The 20,273-nt window shown below is 34.2% G+C and overlaps 2 protein-coding genes across 2 annotated transcripts in view; one reads left to right on the top strand and one right to left on the bottom strand.

The window, feature by feature from the left end:
* The window catches only part of LOC136028473 (uncharacterized), a 1,400-nt gene extending 1,100 nt beyond the window's left edge, over positions 1-300 (bottom strand). The window contains exon 1 of the mRNA XM_065706315.1: positions 20-300. Within this exon, the coding sequence (XP_065562387.1) occupies positions 20-300 (281 nt within the window). The remainder of the gene's footprint in view (positions 1-19) is intronic.
* A 2,919-nt stretch (positions 301-3,219) lies between these two features.
* LOC136027978 (small nuclear ribonucleoprotein Sm D2-like) lies at positions 3,220-17,248 on the top strand. The gene is made up of 3 exons (XM_065705472.1): positions 3,220-3,267; positions 10,506-10,696; positions 16,999-17,248. Exons 2-3 carry the CDS (start codon positions 10,534-10,536, stop codon positions 17,169-17,171), a joined length of 336 nt encoding a protein of 111 aa, XP_065561544.1. The 5' UTR covers positions 3,220-3,267; positions 10,506-10,533; the 3' UTR covers positions 17,172-17,248.
* The last annotated feature ends 3,025 nt before the right edge of the window (positions 17,249-20,273 follow it).

The raw sequence follows: 20,273 nt of genomic DNA, 5'->3' as shown, positions 1-20,273 counted from the left end.
ACATTCTGTTTCTTCATACAGGGCGATACTCAGTTCTACTATCTTGGGGGGTATTCCATAGTATTTGAGGATTTTCCATAAGATTTCTCGGTCAGCCGAATCAAAGGCCTTTTCAAGGTCAATGAAAAGAAGATATAGCTTTTTATTCCATTCTCTTGAGTCTTCAACTAGCATTCTCACTGTAAAAATTAGGTCTACACATGATCTTCCAGATTGGAAGCCGTGTTGTTCATCGCGAAGATGTTGGTCCAGTTTCTGCTGTAGTACAATAGTTGACATAAGTTTACTAGGTATCGACATTATGTTATCTCCTCTCCAGTTGCCACAAACAAGCGTGTCACCTTTTTTGAAGAGCTTAATAATGGTTCCTTTCGTCCACTCATGGGGCACTTTCTGGTCGCTCTATATCTGAGTTAGCAGCTCAACCCAAATTGTCATGCAGTCGCGGACTGAAGCTTTCATCATCTCAGATATAATGGCATCTACTCCTGGCATTTATTCGTTCTGCAGCTGTCTGTTGGCGGCTATGATCTCTTCTGGAGACGGTGGTTCTTCATTTACATCAAGAATCATAAATTGAGTGTCAGGAATTATATCTCGGTCATTTATTCTCGGTCTATTTAGCAGGTTTTTTAAATGGATTGCCCACCTCTCGTCAATCTTAAAAAGGGTTGTCTAAAGCACTTCATTCTCGTCCTTTACTAGATTAGTCCTGTTAGGCCTGACTCCTATCATCTGATTGGTTAATTTATAGACTGTTTTCGAATCTCCCTTCTTTGCTGCTTCTTCTACCAAAGCTGCTTTTTGTTCAATAAGTTGCCTTTTGTCGGCCTGGGGCACTCTTCTTTACTTGTTTGTCTATTTCTCTATATGAGTCTTGCACAACAATCAATTCAGATGTGTCTGAGGCCGACAGAATCTAAGGTTTGGCTGATTTTCCTGCATCAATCAGCTCCAAGGTTTGTTTGGAGATCCATCTTTCTTTCTTTTCTTCTTATAACCTAATTTCTCCTCTTCAACTTCTCTGTACGTGCTTTTCAGTTTCTCCCACATACTTTTGACATCAGCATTTGGTTCTAATTCCGTTTTCAGGGCTTTAAATCTATTTGAAAGTTCTAACTGAAAAATTCGTCTTAATTTACTGCTAAACAATTCTTTACCTGCGCGCCTTTATAGTGTTTCGTCATCCCGCACACTCTGTCATTATTTCCAGTATCACCCATTCTGCCGGAAGGGGATAAAAGAGCTCTTTGGTCTCAGTATTATAAGTATTGTAAGAACCTTCTTAATGCCCCATCTTGGGACAGCAGTTTAGGAGTAACAGCTAAATAGGGAGCTACAGATACTGTTACTTAAAGACAGAATAAATCTAGAAGTTTCCTTGCCCAGAACAATAGATTTTTCCTCTTACTATGTTAAAGTGTAATCTATCTGTTTTGTATGGTTGATTTTCTGAAAGATCTTCTGTTTTGTTGTTGTGTATATTTAGTTCCATTTCATTATGTTTCTCTTTTCTTTCTGTTTGTTAACTAATGGTCAGGAACAGAATAAATCTTATTCTTTCATTTTTTCATCTCATTTCCATTTCATAACTCTTTTTTAATTTCTTCTTCTTTTTCTTCCCAATAAGTTAATTAAATAACTGAATCTTGATTTCTTCTAGGGACGGCAAGATGAACCAGGTGATGAAAGAATAGTTCAGTCAGAAAGTTAATCTTCAAAATTGTGAATATTTTTTGCTTGTGATCCCAATTAATGTTAATCTAGTCACTCTATGTATTTATTAAAGAACATGTTGAGCTCGACACGTTTAAATGATTCAAGAAAGCTTGCCAATTCCTTTTTCCGATATATTTAAATTTAGCCCAAAACGGATATTTTTAGTGATTACATCTTAAAATAGCTTGAAAATATTACAATTATTTCTTAGTTCACTTGAGGATTAAATATAACAGGATATAAGAAAATAGAATAGCCAGGCCTTTTTGTAGTCAAGAAATATGCAGAAGAATAAAAATATAAGTCTTTGATCTGAAATTAGAATATTGGAAGCCATGGTAATGACAGTTTTCTAAAACCAGATACCTCTCAATGATTTAAGACGATGAGCTTTGGGGGCATTATCATGTCCCTAAATGCCTAAACGTTCTTATTATCAGGGCTAATAACCCAAGAAGTTCTTTTATCTGTTTGCTTTTTCCGCTCATCATTTCTGGATCGTTCGTGGTAGTTACGATTATTTCTTGGATCGTCGGGTTTTCTTTTTGAACTATCGTCCTTGCTTTGTAGTTATTTTAACTACGATTATGCAAACTAAGGCAATTTAGGACGTAATGATCCGATTATTAAATCTGTTCGACAGGATGTCCAATAGTCCGTCCAACAGGATGGGAACCAACACATCTTCTCAGGTATACACAGAAGCGCTTAAACCGGCTAGCAAGAAGTCCCTGCGACATCAAGTTGAATTGAGGTTTTGTGCAATCCTGGACCCATTATGGTCACAGCATGGTTTTCAGCACCTGGCGATACTCGTCTATTAACAAGAGTCGAAACCCTCCACAGAGAATCCCAGGTCTATTACCTCCGATTTTTAATGCATTCATGCCTACAAATATTTTGCAACTAGTTGCAAAAGTCCCCTTATCTGCAACTAGGGGAGATAACCCATAGTAGATAGTTGAGCTAGGAGCTGGTTTTCCAGCCAAAAAATGTCTTTATAGCCTTAAGACTGGTTGCCGTACAAGATCACCCGAGTTTTAGTCAAACGGGTTGGTAATATTACTTTGAAACATTGCTAAAGAGTAATGACATAAGTTTCGTAAGATGGTGGACTATCGTATACAAGGACAAACTTGCAGAAGTGTCCCATGTTTAACCTTCATCTCCTGCAAATGGCAATTTTCATGAAGCCAAAAGGAGAATGAAGTAGACTCCAAAAGGCATTTATGTTAAAAAAGGTGTTCTCACCAAGTCGTTGACGCAAACCGCAAAAAGAGAGATAAAGTTGAAAGGGATTTAGTCAAAATCCTAGGAGATCAGTGTCACCTCGTGATGAAAACATCTTTGGAGGCCCGTCTGCCAACGGGGAGAAGAGGTCGTAACGGACAAGTGAAGTTTTTCGACCAAAGCATAAGGAAGGAGGGGTAAAATATACGTGCAAGTACTGGACTATTACTTCGCCATCTCTATTCTAAAATGAACGTCCATATTTTTGGCCTAGAAGAAATGTTTTTGGAAGAAACGACGATTAGGATTCTAACTCAGGTTAATTTTTATGGACGCTTAGTTTTAGACTAGCCTAATTTGCGTTTGTATTCTATGGCTTATCTTTCTTTTGAAATTTTCTTCAAGAAAATGCTATTCATAAACATGTTTGCTATGATTTTTCTTTAGCCCAAGGAATAACAGTGGTAACATTTCATAGCCTAGCCCTGGTCTTAGTAGACTAAACTGCTGTGTTAAGAGCACAGCTTGGATACAGTTATGAAAACTCCTATCTTGTCAATGAGAAGCTTTTGGTACAGAGCTCTAAACTTGGCACCTCCTCCAAGCCCATGCTCTGACATGTAGCCTAGATTGTAAGCCTACTATAACACCATAGGTGGGAATGTAATTTTGTTTTTTGCATACACAGCTTCGATACCAATATTGGTATCAAAGCTGTTGCCAGTTTCCTGTCTCCAGCCACTAGTATTGCTACTGCACACTGTGTTCCAAAAATAAATTGAGTTTTCATAATTGTTATTAGTATCTAAGCTGTGGTAAAGAGCTTAGGCCTACACCTTTTGACAGAAAACAATTTTTTTTAAATCTGCAGTTTCTGGCCTTAGCTTAGGTTACTTCTTAGGCCATTTTTTTGCAAATATAGTTCTTCATTCTATTCTGATCAGCAGTCTAAGGGCTTAGTTGAGATTAGGCTACCATCAAACTATTCTTGGTAAAATTCTAGTTAATTGACTTCTTGCTATCTCAGAAAGGGTTTAGGTTAAGAAAATGAAACTTTCAGGGATGGGTCTACAGGCTAAAGTATGTCCCAGAAAGGTATTTTAAAGTACCCATCTCCACTCCTTCTCCCTCTAGAGGGCCCTGAAATTTGCCTGCATGACAGGTCTATATCTATTGAAATTTTGACAAAACAACATTTTACCTTAATTTTCAGTTACTAGTTGCTTTTTCTCTGTCTTTAGTTCTGAAAATGCAATTCCTGTTAGTTGAGTAGAATTCTGAGCCATATCAATGTCTTTTTTTCAAAATTTAGGAAATGTATTTGAATATATTTAAAACCTTTAAAATGGAATTGAGCAAAGTTGTGAAGCTGAAAACAATTTTGTTGTACTTCAGTTAAGCAGAAAATCTTTTTTGCAAAGTTTCACTTTTACAACCCACATTTTCAAAGGTCAGGGCCCTCTAGAGAGTAGAAGGAGTTGAGGTAGTTGCTTCAAAATACCCTCCTGGGACATACTTTAGTCTGTAGATTCATTCCTGAAAGTTTCATTTTCCTAACCTAAACCCTTTTATGTTGGTGCCTTAATTTTATGTTGCTGCTAAACCATCTTATGTTGGTGCCTAGAAGATCCTTAATTTTCAGCTACTAGTTGCTTTTTGTCTGCCTTAACTTCTGAAAATGCAATTCCTGTTATTTGAGTAGAATTCTGAGCCATATCAATTTTTTCTTTCAAAATTTAGGAAATGTTTTTGCATATCTTTGAAACCTTATAAAATAGAATTGAGCAAGGTTATGAAGCTGAAAACAATTTTGTTGTACTTCAATTAAGCAGAAGATCTATTTTGCAAGGTTTCACTTTTATAAGACACATAGTTTTAAAGGTCATCAAAGGTCAGGGCCCTCTAGAGGGAGGAGTGAGGTAGTTGCTTCAAAATACCTACCCCAGACATACTTTAGTCTGTAGACTCATTCCTGAAAGTTTCATTTTCTTAACCTAAACCCTTTCTGAGATAGTAAGAAGTCAATTAAGTATTTTGAAGTACCTACCTCCACTGCTTCTCTCTCTAGAGGGTCCTGAAATATGTCTACATGACAGTTCTATAACTACTGAAATTTTGACAAAGCAATATTTTAACTGTATTTCCAGTTATCAGTATCTTATTCTCTTGTTTTAGTTCTGAAAATGCCATTCCTGTTATTTGAGTAGAATTTTAAGCCATATCAATGTTTTTTTGTTTTTTCTTCAAAACTCAGGAAATCTATTTGCTTATCTTTAAAAGCTTATATATTAGGATTGAGCAAAGTTATGAAGCTGAAAACAATTTTGTTGCACTGTAAAATTCTAGTTTAAGCTACTTTTTGCCATTTTGGAAAGGGGTTAGGTTATGAAAATGAAATTTTAGTAATGGGTCCAGGGCCAAAATCATACTTTGGGAAGGTATTGCCAAACTGATTTCCCAGTCTTGGAAATTTGCCTGCTAGACAGGTGTACTGGTGTACAACATTTTGCCTTAATTTTCAGTTATTGGTTTCTTTTTCTTTGGTTTTAGTTCCAAATATTCAATTCCTGATTTTTTAGTATAATTTAGAGCCATGCAAATTTTTTTTCCTAATTTGGGAAATATATTTGTAGATATTCAAAACCTTATAAATTAGGATTGAACAAAGCTGTGAAGCTGAAAACATCATTTTGTACTTCATTTAAGCAGATGATCTATTTTTCAAGGTTTCACTTTAATAAAATAGAGATTTTTAAAGGTCAGGGCCCTCTAGAGAGAGGAGTAGAGGTAGGTACTTCAAAATACCTTCCTGGGACATGCTTTAGTCTATAGAACCATTACTGAAAGTTTCACTTTGATAACCTACCCCCTTTCCAGCATAGCAAAAGGTAGCTTAAACTAGAATTTCTCCATTGTTTTCAGCTTAACAACTTTGCTCAGTCCCAATTTATGAGGTTTCAAAAATCTGCAAATACAGTATGTTGCAAATACTTCTTAAATTTAGAAAAAAGACCATTCATATGGCTTAAAATTTTACTCAAATAACAAGAATTGCATTTTCAGAATAAAACCAGAAAAATAGTTACTTGTAATTGAAAATTAAGGTAAAATGTTGTTCTTTCAAAATTCCAATAGGTCAAGTGTCTAGTAGGCAAATTTCTAAGACTTATATCAGAAGAGGGTTAACATCCCAGAGGATGTTAACCCTCCCAGACCTTCCCAGAGAATAAAGCCCTTCCCAGAGGATGCTTTTGACCCTGAATTCACTACAGGTTTCATTTTATTAACCCTTTCAAAGACAGCAAAAAGTAACTAAACTAGGATTATATCTCTTTTTGGGAAACATGACAAAAAAAAATTATGTTTAATGTTTATGATTTATAGAATTAACATCAAGCAATAAAAGTTACATTTTTAGAATCAGAAGACAATCAGCTTTCTGTTAACATGTGAATTAAACTGAAACACAGAAAGGATGTATACATTAAAATAGGGTAATTGGTATTTTCAAAAAGAGGACCTTCTAGGCAAGTCAATAAATTAACAATTTCAAGTGTTTAATCTTAAATAATTATAATAATAACTGTATTGGTGCATAGCTTAGATTTTTAGCATTTCATGGGTATGTACAATTCTTCTCAATTCTTATTTGGTAACAAGGATTGGAATGGTATCCAATTGAATGGTTTGAGTTTCACATAGTTTTGCTCAATTTCACACTGGTGCACTTCATGAATATCAACCTTTGATGGCTAATTTACAAAATATTATAGTCTATTCTGACTCTTTGTCAAGCCATCTGATAACCTACCCCTTTGACTTGACTAACTTTGACTCTTTGTGCTGCATACAGGGTAAACCCAAATTATGTATTTCCAGTATATTCTTCCAATGTGTTTCTCTTGTTTCAACCCATGTACCCACAAATTGAATCAACTTTGTCAAAGTAAGAGTGATAGGTGACAGAATGCATTGGAACTATATAATTTAAGCTATATATTTTGAACATTAGGTTAAGGGGGGGGGGTAAATATGGCAGGACTGAACACAAAATTTATTTGCTACAATTATTCTGCATATTATGAAGCATTAGTTGTGAACTTGACATGTTTCCTCTTCAAGAGCCACTGAACTAGGCTTATACACTTTTATATATAATTTAGCTAGGACAAAGGTAAATATTGGGCAGTCCACATTTGTGAGCTGAGAATAAAGTGAAACATACCACACAATGTCTTCTTTTATACTCTTTCCAAATATAATCATTGTTTTTTTTGTCTTTTGCAAATTCAATTTTAACCTTTAAAACCTTACCCAAATATATAGCTCATATATATATATATATATATATATATATATATATATATATATATATATATATATATATATATATATATATATATATATATATATATATATATATATATATCCTGTGTTTTTTATTCTTCAATTTTGTCAATGTCAGTTGAATTTGTGGGTGAACAGGTTTTAAAAAGAGTGATGCTAGCAAAGGTATATAAACAATATCTGAAATAAGAGAAAAGGATATTATCTTTGAGGGTCTATAAAGGGCTTAAAATTGAATTTGTGACAAAAGCAATTATAATAATCAGAAAGAACATAAAAAAGGCATTTAGTGGAATGTTTCACTTTATTTGTAGACCAGAAATGTGGACTGCCTAATATTTACCAGTGAATAAATCATTGATGTCTTTTTTATGCTCTTTCCAAATATAGTAGTTGCTTTTAGGGCAAATTCCATCTAGAAATCTTAATGGGGCTCCAAAATGTAACATATTATCTTGTTTGCAGTTTTCAGACTATGGTGTAAAGTGAAAAAACCAGCTTAAAGCTATTTATTTATAAAAATAGCTTTTAAATGATCCTGTCAACAATTCTGTATCTTGGAAAGAGCATCATAAAAAAGAGTATTAAGTATTCATTATATTAATTCTATTATATTATATTAAGTAATCACTTTCTTGCAAGTTAAATCATAGGAAAAGGCATAGATTTACTGTTATTGGGGCTATAGAAGGGGTTGTATGATGGTCTCTTTTTCTGTTCCTCTTTTTTCTTTCTTTTTCTTTTTTTAATGTAGTCTTTCATTGCCTATAACAAACAAGCCTTTAGCCAGTGACATGTGGCTCTTGTATCTTATCCCAGCGTCTAGGAGTTGTAGTTTGTTGCAGAGGGTTATATGACACCAACTACTTTTAGTTTGTTTAGTGTTGATGTTGTAGCCCTCTTTTGGGGGAAAAATAATGATCACATCCAACTTCTGAATTTTGTCAGAATTCCAGTAAAAAACAGATGTTTGTCCATTTTTTTTTTCAAAAAAAAATGTGATGTTTGTCCAAACTTTTGGAGATCAATCCAAACATGCCTCTCTTTTATTATGGAGTGATGCTATTCTCTAGGATTACCAAAAATAAATGTAACCTAAACAGATTAAAGTAAGGTCACTTTTGATGAAGTGAAAAAAAAACAGCTTGTGTTAGTGGCCCTATAGAAGGAAATGTATTAATAAAAGTAATAGGCTATTACCTTCATTGTTTTATGTTCTTTCCAAGCATCATATTTACATTGTAACAATGCACCCCCCCCCCTTAAATCTCCCATATATAGTTCTAGGAATGAGGCTATACAAAACTCAAAAAGAAAACCTTAAACATGGAAATTTTTGCTTTATTAATTTGTAGCTGGCTATGTTTCTAGACTATTAATGAAATGGTCTTTTTTTGTTATTCACATTTCTAATTCATTTTGCATATTTTGTCCCACAATTCTATCTTAATCACTCTGATGGATAAGATTTCATTTGATCAAGAATATATTTAGCTAGTTTACAAGATCACATCATGTACTACAAGATCAAAACAATGAATAGATTTATGCTAGGTTATATCTGGAACCATCAGGAGCATGGTGTATTGTCACAAATGCAGGTAAATAAATACACAGTAATTGAGCTACTGACTCAGAGTAAACATAAGTAACTCATTCCTTAAATTAAAAAGTCTAATCCTTCATTGCCTCAAATATATCAAACAAAATTTTTTTCAAGGAGATTTTTTTTCAAGAAAGTGGAATTTAATTCAGGGGATATTTTGGCCCTATGTTCAAGGGTCATCTTCAGCACAACAATGGAAAATATATAAATTTTTTCCCCATGGTGGTTTCTGTCCAAAATTCAGTGGTTTACCAAAAATACATAAGCAAAGTATTCCCTTAAGACCTATCATAGCATGTACTTTATCCCCTGTTTCTAATATTGGAAAATGGCTTTGCACAGCTTTCAAACCTGTATTGTATTCCCAAAATTTCTATATTTGGAATTCAGCAAATTTAGTTAAAAAAAAAATTAGTAACACAAGTATTTCAGAAAATAGTTAGTAGTTTTGACATTGTCTCCATGTATACAAACATAGATGTGGCTATTTCTGAGCTATAGTTAACTACATGAAATAGAAGAAATATAATAATCATGATAATGATATATATAATAATCATAATATAATATAATAATATTATATAATAATATGATTATATAATTATCACATAATCATGGTTTCAGCAACAGGAATTGATTGTGAAGTTTTAATGATTCTAGTCAAAATCGGTATTAAGTTTTCTATGGATTTTCAATTTTGTGACTCCTTTTATCAGCAAATAAATGGGTTAACCATGGGAGCTCCTTTATCTGGGCTACTGGCAAATATTTATGTCAACAACCTTGAAAATTGGGTATTAAATTATTTTTTTAAACACGTTTATTGGGGTCATTACATGGATGACGTAATTTCACTTTGGAATTACAGGAAAAGTGAACTTCAGGGTTTCTTAGATCATCTTAATACTTATGATGAAAATTTGCAGTTTACCCTAGAAATTGAATTGAAAGTAAATTACTGTTTTTAGATGTGTTAATTATTTGTAATACTGATAAACTGGATTTTACTATCTATAGAAAACCAATGCAAAACAATAGATGTATTTATTTTAATTCAAATCCCCCCCCACAAATTAAAAGAGCAGTTGTAGTTTCTCTCATTGATTGTGCCCTGAACATTTGTTCCAATTTGTATATAAATGCAGAAATAAATTTTATCAGAGATATTCTTTTTGGTAATGGTTACCCCATTCCTTTTGTCAATGATATATTTAACTGTAGACTAAAAAACATTCCTGTAAAACCAAAGATATATCACAATGTGAGTCTCCTGATAAGCCCTCAAATATTATCCATCTTCCATATATTCCAAAAATCACAACACAATTAAAAAATTGGAAAAAAAATAATCTGTATGTAGTTTTCACTAATAATTTTAAAATCTCAAATTTCTTAAACTCCAGTAAAAAAAAAACAGTTACTTGCAAAAGAGGCGTTTATCAAATTCCCTGCAATTGTGGCAAATACTATGGTGGCAGGACCTATCAGAATCTAGAAAAACGGCTACACCAGCATAAAGAAGACAGCATAAATTTCTAATAGCTCCTTCGATTCTGCATACTAGTAAAGAGTTCATCTGTAGTAATTATTATTGAATTTCTAGCTTATTAGAAGGGGTTTAGTATAGCAGAATGGCGAAACCAAGGCAGGAGATGACCTTTGAAGAACTAGAGAAGCAGGAAGAAGAGGAGTTCAAAACTGGACCTCTTTCAATTCTTACCAATGCAGTTCGCCAAAACAGCCAGGTCTTGATAAATCTCAGAAATAATAAGAAACTTATTGGAAGAGTTAAAGGTATTTTATATTAAAATAAAATTTTATACCTTAAATGAATCCCTCTCCCCTTGTTTAGGAAAACATTGCTAACACACCATATATTCATTACATGTTGGGAAGCTCATTTTCCTATCATTGGATTTTTGTGTTGTTCTATTTGTAATCTTTTTTATCTGTTGTTTTTTACTTAAAAAAGGCCACTGACAGGTTAACTTATTGATAGTGACCTTCAAAGGGTCACTCCTGTTCTTTAACAACAACTCCTCCTCCCATCTCGATGGAGTTTTTAAGGGGTAGATTAATTTTATGTCTGGAACACTCATGACTGTTATAGAGAATTTGGTTTGAAATTATTTTGCCCTCAAGCTTCAAACAAGTTTTTTTTTTCATTTTCATTATTTTGCAATGGAATAAGCTCATAACAGTAATAATGTGGAAGCCATTTTTTGATAAACTGAAGAATGCCTTAAAAGTCTGTTTTTGATCTAGTGAAGGATTTGTTATGCAGTGTGGGCTGCAAGTTCCCATGCACAGGGAAATGGGTAATGTACTTTTTATGTGTATGTAAAAGCTCCTTTAAACTTAATTTTCACCTCCCATTCCCAGGGATGAGATGTGAATGTTTCCTTAAAGACATTCACCTATCCCTGTTAATCAAGGAAGTTGACCCAGTTTACTTCAAATAATATAGAAATTCAGGTCATTATAGTAATCAGATGTATTTGCTTTTGGATCAGCAGCTTATGGAGGCTTGGATCAGTCAGGGTAGTCCTGTTGAGTGGCTTGCCAGATATGCCTCCCCTTTGGGTTTGTGGTAACAATCTTCTCAGGGTACACCTAAGAGTAGTGAGCACAAATAATTGCCTATCACAGCTAATTTCAGTGACCGTCCAGCTACTGGCCATCCTCGTCAACATCTTGCTGGTAATGGTAAGCCAGTAATAACTGCCAAAAATTTCTAAACAGATTCTAAACAAAACTAGCTGAAACATATTTTCACAGTAAATCATTTATAGTATTATTTGTCAGTGTTTATTGTACTTGTTATTTTTCATAGTTTTGTATGTGTGCTTTATGTTGTCAGCATTGTCATATTTTCTTTTTATTATGTTTAGTGTGACAAGCTTGAAAGCTTACTGTATTTGGTATTAATAAATAAACAAATTTAAAAAAAAATCATACCCTGGGAGTCCACTGTGCTGAACAGATGAAGCTCTCACCATTGCAATTGAAAAGATCCCTTAAGAAGCAGTCTGAGGTGAGAGAAAGAAATTCATTTGATAGTACCAAGGATCAAATGCTGCTTGTCATTCATGACTGACAAGTGGTTGCTAACTCTCCCTTCTCTTTTAAGGGAAAACTATTGCCAGCACCAGCTATTCAGAAGCTGGCTGGTGGGGCATTTGGACTAAAGGAGAACATGGTGGACACCTTGAATATAGAAAGGAAGGCCTATCTATAAACATAATAGGAGACAGTAAATTCCTATATCAAAATACCATGTTCAACAGGGCATCACTAGCCCAGCAGCACTTTATGCTTTATTGATTTTTGTTTTCATTGCTTGTAGAGGCAATGTGCCTTGGTGGCCTGAGTTTCAAGTCAGTTTTGAGAGTTTGACCATAACAATATTAATGCCTCCTACCTTGATTTCCACCTTTGGAGATACCAAAGATGCAAAGCATTAATTACCAAGAAGAATGAGTCATCATTACTATGAGAAGTAATATTCTTGTTCTCATATACTAGAGGGAGCATTGTGACATGATTATGGCCTACAAAATTATTTCTAAAAATATTCTTCCTGATCATTTCATTTATTTATTATTACGAATAGCGGTAAGCATCAATGCTTGTTGCAAAAATTTATGACTAGAGGGCATTCCACAAAAATCATCAAGAAACACTCCTCAATCCAAGAAAGAAGCCATTTCTTCAGCCAGCAAGTAATAAACTTGTGGAATCAAATCTCTAAAGATAGAGTGGCTGCTGATTCAGCAGGTGCATTAAAGCAAAATCTCAACAAACAATGGCTACAGCATGTGTCCCTCTACAACTGGGAAGCTCTTGATTCCTCAACCCAAATGTAGCAAGTAACTGCATCAAACAGCCTACAGAAGTCATTATGGAGCAAGAATGGAAGTCCTTAGATTTGCTCCAAGCTGTGATTTAAGGAAATTTTAAAGTAACAGGCAGTTTTCAAGGCTAAATGGCGATTTTTGGATGTGTTTATTTAAGATGACTGGGTAATGCACAAGGTCAAAGATTAAATCTTACTGTGTTGATTACCTGGTTATGCTTATGATGCAGTAATAAATTGTTTGAAGTAGAGGGAGGTGACGTGTTGTACTATGACAAACCTATTGATGTCATATTCTCAATAGTATATCTTACAACATACATTTTAGATATTACTTTGGAGGTTTTTTGTAGTGATGTAAAGAAGTTTATTATAATGTTTCAAAGGCTTGGATATTAGGGCCAAAAGTCCTGATTAAAAGGGCATAGTGCATTTTCCTTACTAGTTAGCATAAATGCTACCCTCTTGTATCCAAGAGAACAAGGTTAAACAAACATTTTACAATGAAGATGCTCATTCCTTGCATCTTGAGGAGGTATTCCTGGAAACTTGTAGATAAATAGGCTGAAGAACTAGCACAGTTGCTGGAGTCAACCATTGATCCCAATCATAATAACATTAGTAATTCTATTTAACATTGTCGAAAATGAATTAGTTATTTTTATTAATTAATTATGAATTAGATAAATTGGAGGAAGTTTCAAATTTAAGGCTTATCATCATTAGATATGGTACCATTAAATATGCCGAGTTCTAAATGCAAAATATACATAGGAAAACCATAAGAACACATCATGTCAAGGAAACATACCCCTTGAACTACATAAAACCATTCAACCATCAACAAAAAAGTGGTTGATGCTTATTTTTACCTTGCAGGAAGTGAGTAGGCATCTTCTTTAATAGGGTAGTTAAAAAAATCCACTTGAATATACAAAAATACATGACAGGAAAAACATAGGAACTGCACCATCTAATTATTATTTATGACCCTCAGTCATATAGACCCAGAATGATTACCCCAGTGCTGGGAAAATTAATGGAGAAAATGATTTACCATCGGCTGCTTTGGTTTGTTGAGAAGAATAATCTGATACCTCATACTCAAACTGGCTTCAGGAAACACCACTCATCAACAGATGCTTTCATAGTGTTAACAAATGCAATAAATGAATCCCTATCAAAAAATAATGTCTTAACTGCTGCATTCCTAGATTTTGAAGGAGCTTATGATAATGTTGACCACCAGATTCTATTAGTTAAACTTACAAACCTTGGACTACCCCCCAAACTTGTATCCTTCATAAAATCCTTTATAGAAAACCGAAGTTTCATTGTTTGTGTAGGTTCAGCCTCTTCACCCAAAACTTCAATAACTAAAGGCCTTCCACAGGGTGCAGTCCTGAGCTGCCTCCTATTTTCACTTTTTCTGTGGGACATGAACCTCCCACATACCAATCTACAGTACGCTGACGATCTGGTATTATGGGCAACTGGCAATACCTTCGAGATTACGCATTCAAAGTTGCAAAATGCACTTTTCCAATTTGAAAAGTTCTCCCAAAAGTCCATTTTACCTACTGCACCCACAAAGTCAAAAATTATCCAATTCCACCATAAGCGAAATCATTATGATGCTAGGCTAACATTAAATGGAATACTTATCCCAGAGGACAATCAAATTAATTACCTAGGGCTCATACTTGACCAAAAACTAAATTTCCACCTCCACATCACAAATACAATAAAAAAGTGCTATAGAAAAACAAGAATAATTAAAAGGCTACTAGCCACACCTTGGGGCTGTAATGAGAAAACACTAATCCAATTTTATAAATCATATATAAGACCCCATATTGATTATGGCCTCATAGTGTATGGTGCTTGTGCTAAGACCCACATGCAAAAAATCGAAACGACACAAAATGATATAATTCGTCTTATATTTGGTCTTAGGAAACCAACAAAAACTAAGTTTCTGCTTACTGAGAGTGGACTATCACCAATAAATGAAAGAAGAAGATCTCTACTAATTAAGTACCTTACAAAATTGAAGCCAATAATTCTCAAACATACATGGATAACTGGTTAAGAAATCCATCTATGTTTAGAGGCATTTCAAATGAATATGGAAATACCCAGAAGAAGTTCCCAGTGCCAGTAAAATCTATTACACCCACATTCCCCCAAACCCCCTCATGGAGTTGGTCAACCCCCAGGATAAAGACTGACTTCTCAAAGTGGACCAAAGAACTTACCCCCATTTCTTTTATTCAGAAAAAATTTGCCGAACTAAATAATGTTGCTTATAAAAACTATTTCCAAATTTTGTAGATGGGTCCAAAATGAATGAGAAAGTGGCAAGCGGAGCTTTCTTCCCAACCCATAATATCGCTTTAGGAGAGAGATTACAAGATAATTCATCTGTAATGTCTGCCGAGCTAAACGCCATAATCATGGCACTAGATTTCCTCATGGTTAATGAATATATGAAAGTTAATATTAAAAATATTATAATATATTCTGATTCTTTGTCAAGCCTAGAGCTTCTTTCGTCAGCTTCTCAAAATAAGATGGATATTGACACATTTCTTTGTCTTAGGATTATTGATATTTTTGCTTCAAAAGGTATTTTAACTCATATACAGTATATTCCAAGCCACTCAGGTATAATAGGTAACCATAAGGCAGATGAAATAGCCAAAAATGCTTTAAATATTGACCAGCCAAGTGGGAGACCAATCCCCATTAGAGATATTTACCGCTGGAGATTTACAGAGGTACTGATAATTAATAAGAATCCTACCCCATCACCTTTCCCAAGTAAGCACCTTTCCAAGATTTATCATAGGATTCGGTCAGGTTCAAATGGGCTAAATTTTCAGGCATTTTCATATCAGATTCCTAATTCAAGTGGCGAAGTTCCCTCGTCCCCCCCTTTGCAGGTCATGTAATCTTAAGAATGAAACAATAGATCACTGCCTATTTGAATGTAATATGCTGACGTCTGCACAGTATACCCTGCGACGTAAAATGGTAGAATGCTTCAAACACCACAAAATTCCACTAACAGCCAAGATCCTTGCTGACCATACTCTCCCGCAGAGCACAGAGATCAATATATACTCTCTTATAATTCAACTGCTGGTATCAAAAGATATACTTCAAGAAATCTGAGCAGATACAAATCATACAAGACAAACCAGCTCCATAGCTCTGTCGATCTCACAGAGTGAGCCAATAGGAAAAGGGCTAAATAGTATCAACTGAAAAGCCCGTCTGCTGAATAAGAAGAAGAAGAAGAATATTGGAAGGTACAGTGGTGACAGTGGTCAAATATGGCTCCGAAGCATGGGTGCTCTGAAAAGCAGATGAAGATTTACTAGATGTTTTCCACAGAAATTGCCTACGGTTTGTCCTGGGTACCTGGCTGACTAACCATATTTAAAACATTAGGTTCTACGAAAAACGTTGTTCAATCCTGCTTTCTAGGGCTATAGTGAAAGAAAGTTGAGATGGCTGGGCCATGTTCTGCGGATGAAGGGTGACAGATTGCCGAAGATTATCCTTTCTGGCCACTCGTCTGGGGCTAAACGGAAAGCAGGTCGTTCTTGTCTGCGAGGATGTCATAAATAAAGATTTAAAGGAAATGACAACTTCCTGGGAGGGTGTAACGAGGGAGTGCTTGAATAGATTGGGTTGGAGGAAGAGTGTGCGTAGCTGTGTTGATCTCAGGCGGCTTGGTGCTGTGGTAAATTATTAGCAGTAATAGTAGTACATACTCGAGTAGTTGCTCTGGGACTGTCCCATTTTAGCTTCTGTGGTTTTTTTTTCTTCTTTTTTTGAACTAAACGAAAGAACCGCCGGATTTTTATGGTAGTGATTTTTTTGTCAATAAAACTTAAATGTTACCAATTATTACCAATTTGGTCTATAGTCCGAACAATATGCGTTTTTTCGTCCGGGTTTTATAATGGCTGAAAACCGTAGTGTCGTAAATTAGAAATTCTAACAGACTTTCTTACCAAGTAATATGGCAGGACATTACAGTTATAATAGCCATTAGGGTTATATATGGAAAAGCTGATTTTGACGTTTTCTTGGGGTCAAATATCTGTTTTCCAGTATATCTTTTTACTACACGATTTTTCTTATAATGTTTTTTAATTTTGTTTTCTTTGTGGAGTTTTGTCAGGTTTCAACCATCTTAGTTCATTTAATTTGTTTTTTTTTTTTTTAGCATTTGACCGTCATTTCAACATGGTTTTGGAGCAAGTCAGAGAAATGTGGACAGAGACAGCCAAGAGTGGCAAAGGGGCGAAGAAAAAACCTATGAACAAGGATCGTTACATTGCCAAGATGTTTTTGCGTGGAGACAGTGTGATTTTGGTGGTTCAAAACCCCAGTGCTTGAAAGACTGAAAGAGCTGTAATTTAATTCCTTTTTTTACTGATGCCTGATGATATATGAGTAAATTTGTTTAAAACATACTTTTTAACGCCTGACATAAATAGTTTTTTTTTTCGGAATATGAACAAAGTGCAAGATAAAATGAATTTCATACTATTGTGTATAACTCAGTCTACTGTTACAAATTTCACTGGAGAGAGAAAAGACGATTTAAAAATCTCGTATTTGTTGCAGCATCTTGTCGCCTGAGACCAAAACAGCCTTAAACGCTCCTCAGCCCAATATGTTTAAAGTTTCTCCCAAAGAGGTGACTTTAAAAGTGGGAAATGGCGCTAGTGCCGACCAAAAAAAATGATCAGCACCATCTAACATTTGGCGATACTTGACTTTTTTAGTATGATAATAAGAATAAATTGTAAAATAATGGTGGTAATAAGTGTCTGATCTCAATCCCTGACAGAAAAATGATTACAGAGCATGAATAAAAGCCAAGTGTTGCGATATACTAGATGGCACTGATGAGTTTTGCCAACACCAGCGCCAGTTCCCGCTCCTAAAAGTTACTTATACCCTTTGGTTTTGTTATTTACTGTTCTTTGGCCCCATTTGGACGGTCCAAAAAGCCCAGTTATTGGCAATCTTTCTGTTAAATTTGGCGTAGCCACGTGAACTGTTTTTTTTTTTTTTTTTTTATTTTTTTATTATAGCATTTGAAAATAATGAATCTACTTTTCAAAATATTGCTAAACCACTTTTAGTTGCAAGGCTGGATTTCAGTTTTATTTTTTTTTTTTTTTATATATTCACTTGTATAAATATATAATATTTAAAAGATAATTGTAATATAAAAAAACTTTATGTTAAAAAACATTTGGATTTGCAATGTTGTTGACTTTCAGGAATTTAATATGTATTCCAAATATGGCTAAGCAAATTTTTGTAAGAGTTGTTTCTTGGCAAATTGTCTGATTTTGTTAGTTCTTATTCTAGTTTCTGCAGAATTACCTTTGCAAACATTTGTAACATCGAGATGATCAATTTTTAGGAATGTATACGGAAGGAAATCTTGGAAACAAGCCTTATCAGCTTGTTATAAAACTGTTGTAGAAAAAACCTATTATAAAAAAAGGCTGTTCCATGTTATAAAAACACGGAACAAGTGGCTAAAATTGTCAGTCTTAAAAAAAAATCCCTTAATTTCTGAATTTAGGATAGATCTAATTATTGCATTTTCGAGCGTGGCTAAACATTCATTTTAAAAAATGTTTCTGGGTGGCAATTACTAAGGGAACTAGATATTTTGATTCCTGCTCAAATGAGCCTTCTTCCAATATTATATGAACCCTATGCTCAACAGATCAACCCTTGGACAAATGATACACATTAGTGCTACACATGAAAAAAAGGGATTGTGCTTGTTGTTAAAGGATGGGCACCTATTAGTCTCTAGTTTTGGGCTTTCGAATATACCCATTCCAACTTTTCCAAACCATTCCAAACTTTTCACTACCCGTTTTTGAGGGGGTCTCAAGCTTTTTCGAAGTCCTAAAAAATACGTTTTCAACTTAAATCTTTTCTATTAGCTTAAATAATAAAATAAAAGTTACAATTAAATTAATTGTTAAATTAAAAAATAGCTATAATAATAACAATTTCGGAATCACCTTTGAATGAGAAACTTTTCTCTAGAATTTTTTTAAGGCGTGTTTTTAAACTGTCGGTCACTATGGCTATGGTTGACTCTTTTATTAAGGTAATGCTATTGCTGCAACCATTATGCAATTTTTGATCAGTTATTATTTTACGAAACATGAAAAGTGGGAGCCCAATATATAAGGCTGTTGGCCATTTTTAGTTTTATTATAGTTTCTTCGGAATTTATGTACCACACGATTGCAAATGCGAGATGATCAATTTAGAAATATTAATGCAAGGCCATCTCAGACAACCTGAGATGTTTTCATAAAAATATAATTCATTAAAATACACACGAGTAGGAATATAACTTAAATGCTAATATGGAATAGAAAATTTGTCCACAAAATATAAAAAATCTTTTATAAAATATGAAAAAAAACTTAAATTTTGTAAAACATAGTTTGGCCAAACGCACATTTATAGTGATTAAATAAAAAAGGAGCGACATTAAAACTGAAAACAAACAGAAATTATTTCGTATACGAAAGGGGTTGTCCCCTCCTCAACCCCCCGTTCTTTACGCTAAAGTTTGACTCTTTGTCACAACTCTACTTTTTAAAACAATAAAAAAACTTTAGCATAAAGAGTGGGGCGTTGAGGAGGGGACTACCCCTTTCATATAGGGAATAATTTCTGTTCGTTTTAAGGTTTAATGCCGCTCCATACTTGCAGTTAAAAAAAACTTGTTTTCTATTCAATTTCTGAACGTTTTTGAATTAATGCATGTTTTGATTTTGGCTCACCGCACTTGAATAATTAAAACGAAATTTGCTTATTAATTTTTTTTTGCTAAATGGCTTGCCCATAGTTTTGATCGGACGATTTTGATAAAAAAAGGAATGGGGGAGGAGGCCTAGTTGCCCTTCAATTTTTGGTTACTTAAAAAATGCAACTAGGTTTTTTTTTCACGAACGTTTTTGTTAGTAATAAACATACGTACACTACGAATTAACTTACGTAACGAACTTCTATATTTGTGCATTTTTATTTATATGAGGGAGGTCGCCCCCTCGTCAATACCTCGCTCTTTACACTAAAGCTTGAATTTTGTCCAAATCTTTAAGAATGGCCCCAGAATCACAAAGGCCGTAGAATAGATAGTTGAAATTACTAAAAATACTTTAGCGCAAACAAGGTATTGTGGAGGTGACGAACCCACTTATATACGTAATATTTCATGTTTGTTTTAATGTTGATCATTACTTCCAGTTGAATTTTTTGTATTTATTTTCTCATTGTTTTTTTTTCTTTTAAATAATGCTAGAAAATCCTGAAATTCTGTTCCCTTAGAATAAATTCCTCCGTGGAAAGATCCTCTCTTGTAACCCCGACTCACCCGCACCCCTACGCGAGAAAAAGTCCCCATCAAAACGTCTGTACACTTCATAATAACCATTATTATATGCA

Source organism: Artemia franciscana, chromosome 6 (assembly GCF_032884065.1).
Source record: "Artemia franciscana chromosome 6, ASM3288406v1, whole genome shotgun sequence".
NCBI lineage: Eukaryota > Metazoa > Arthropoda > Branchiopoda > Anostraca > Artemiidae > Artemia > Artemia franciscana.
This window is presented reverse-complemented; position numbering and strand designations above follow the sequence as displayed.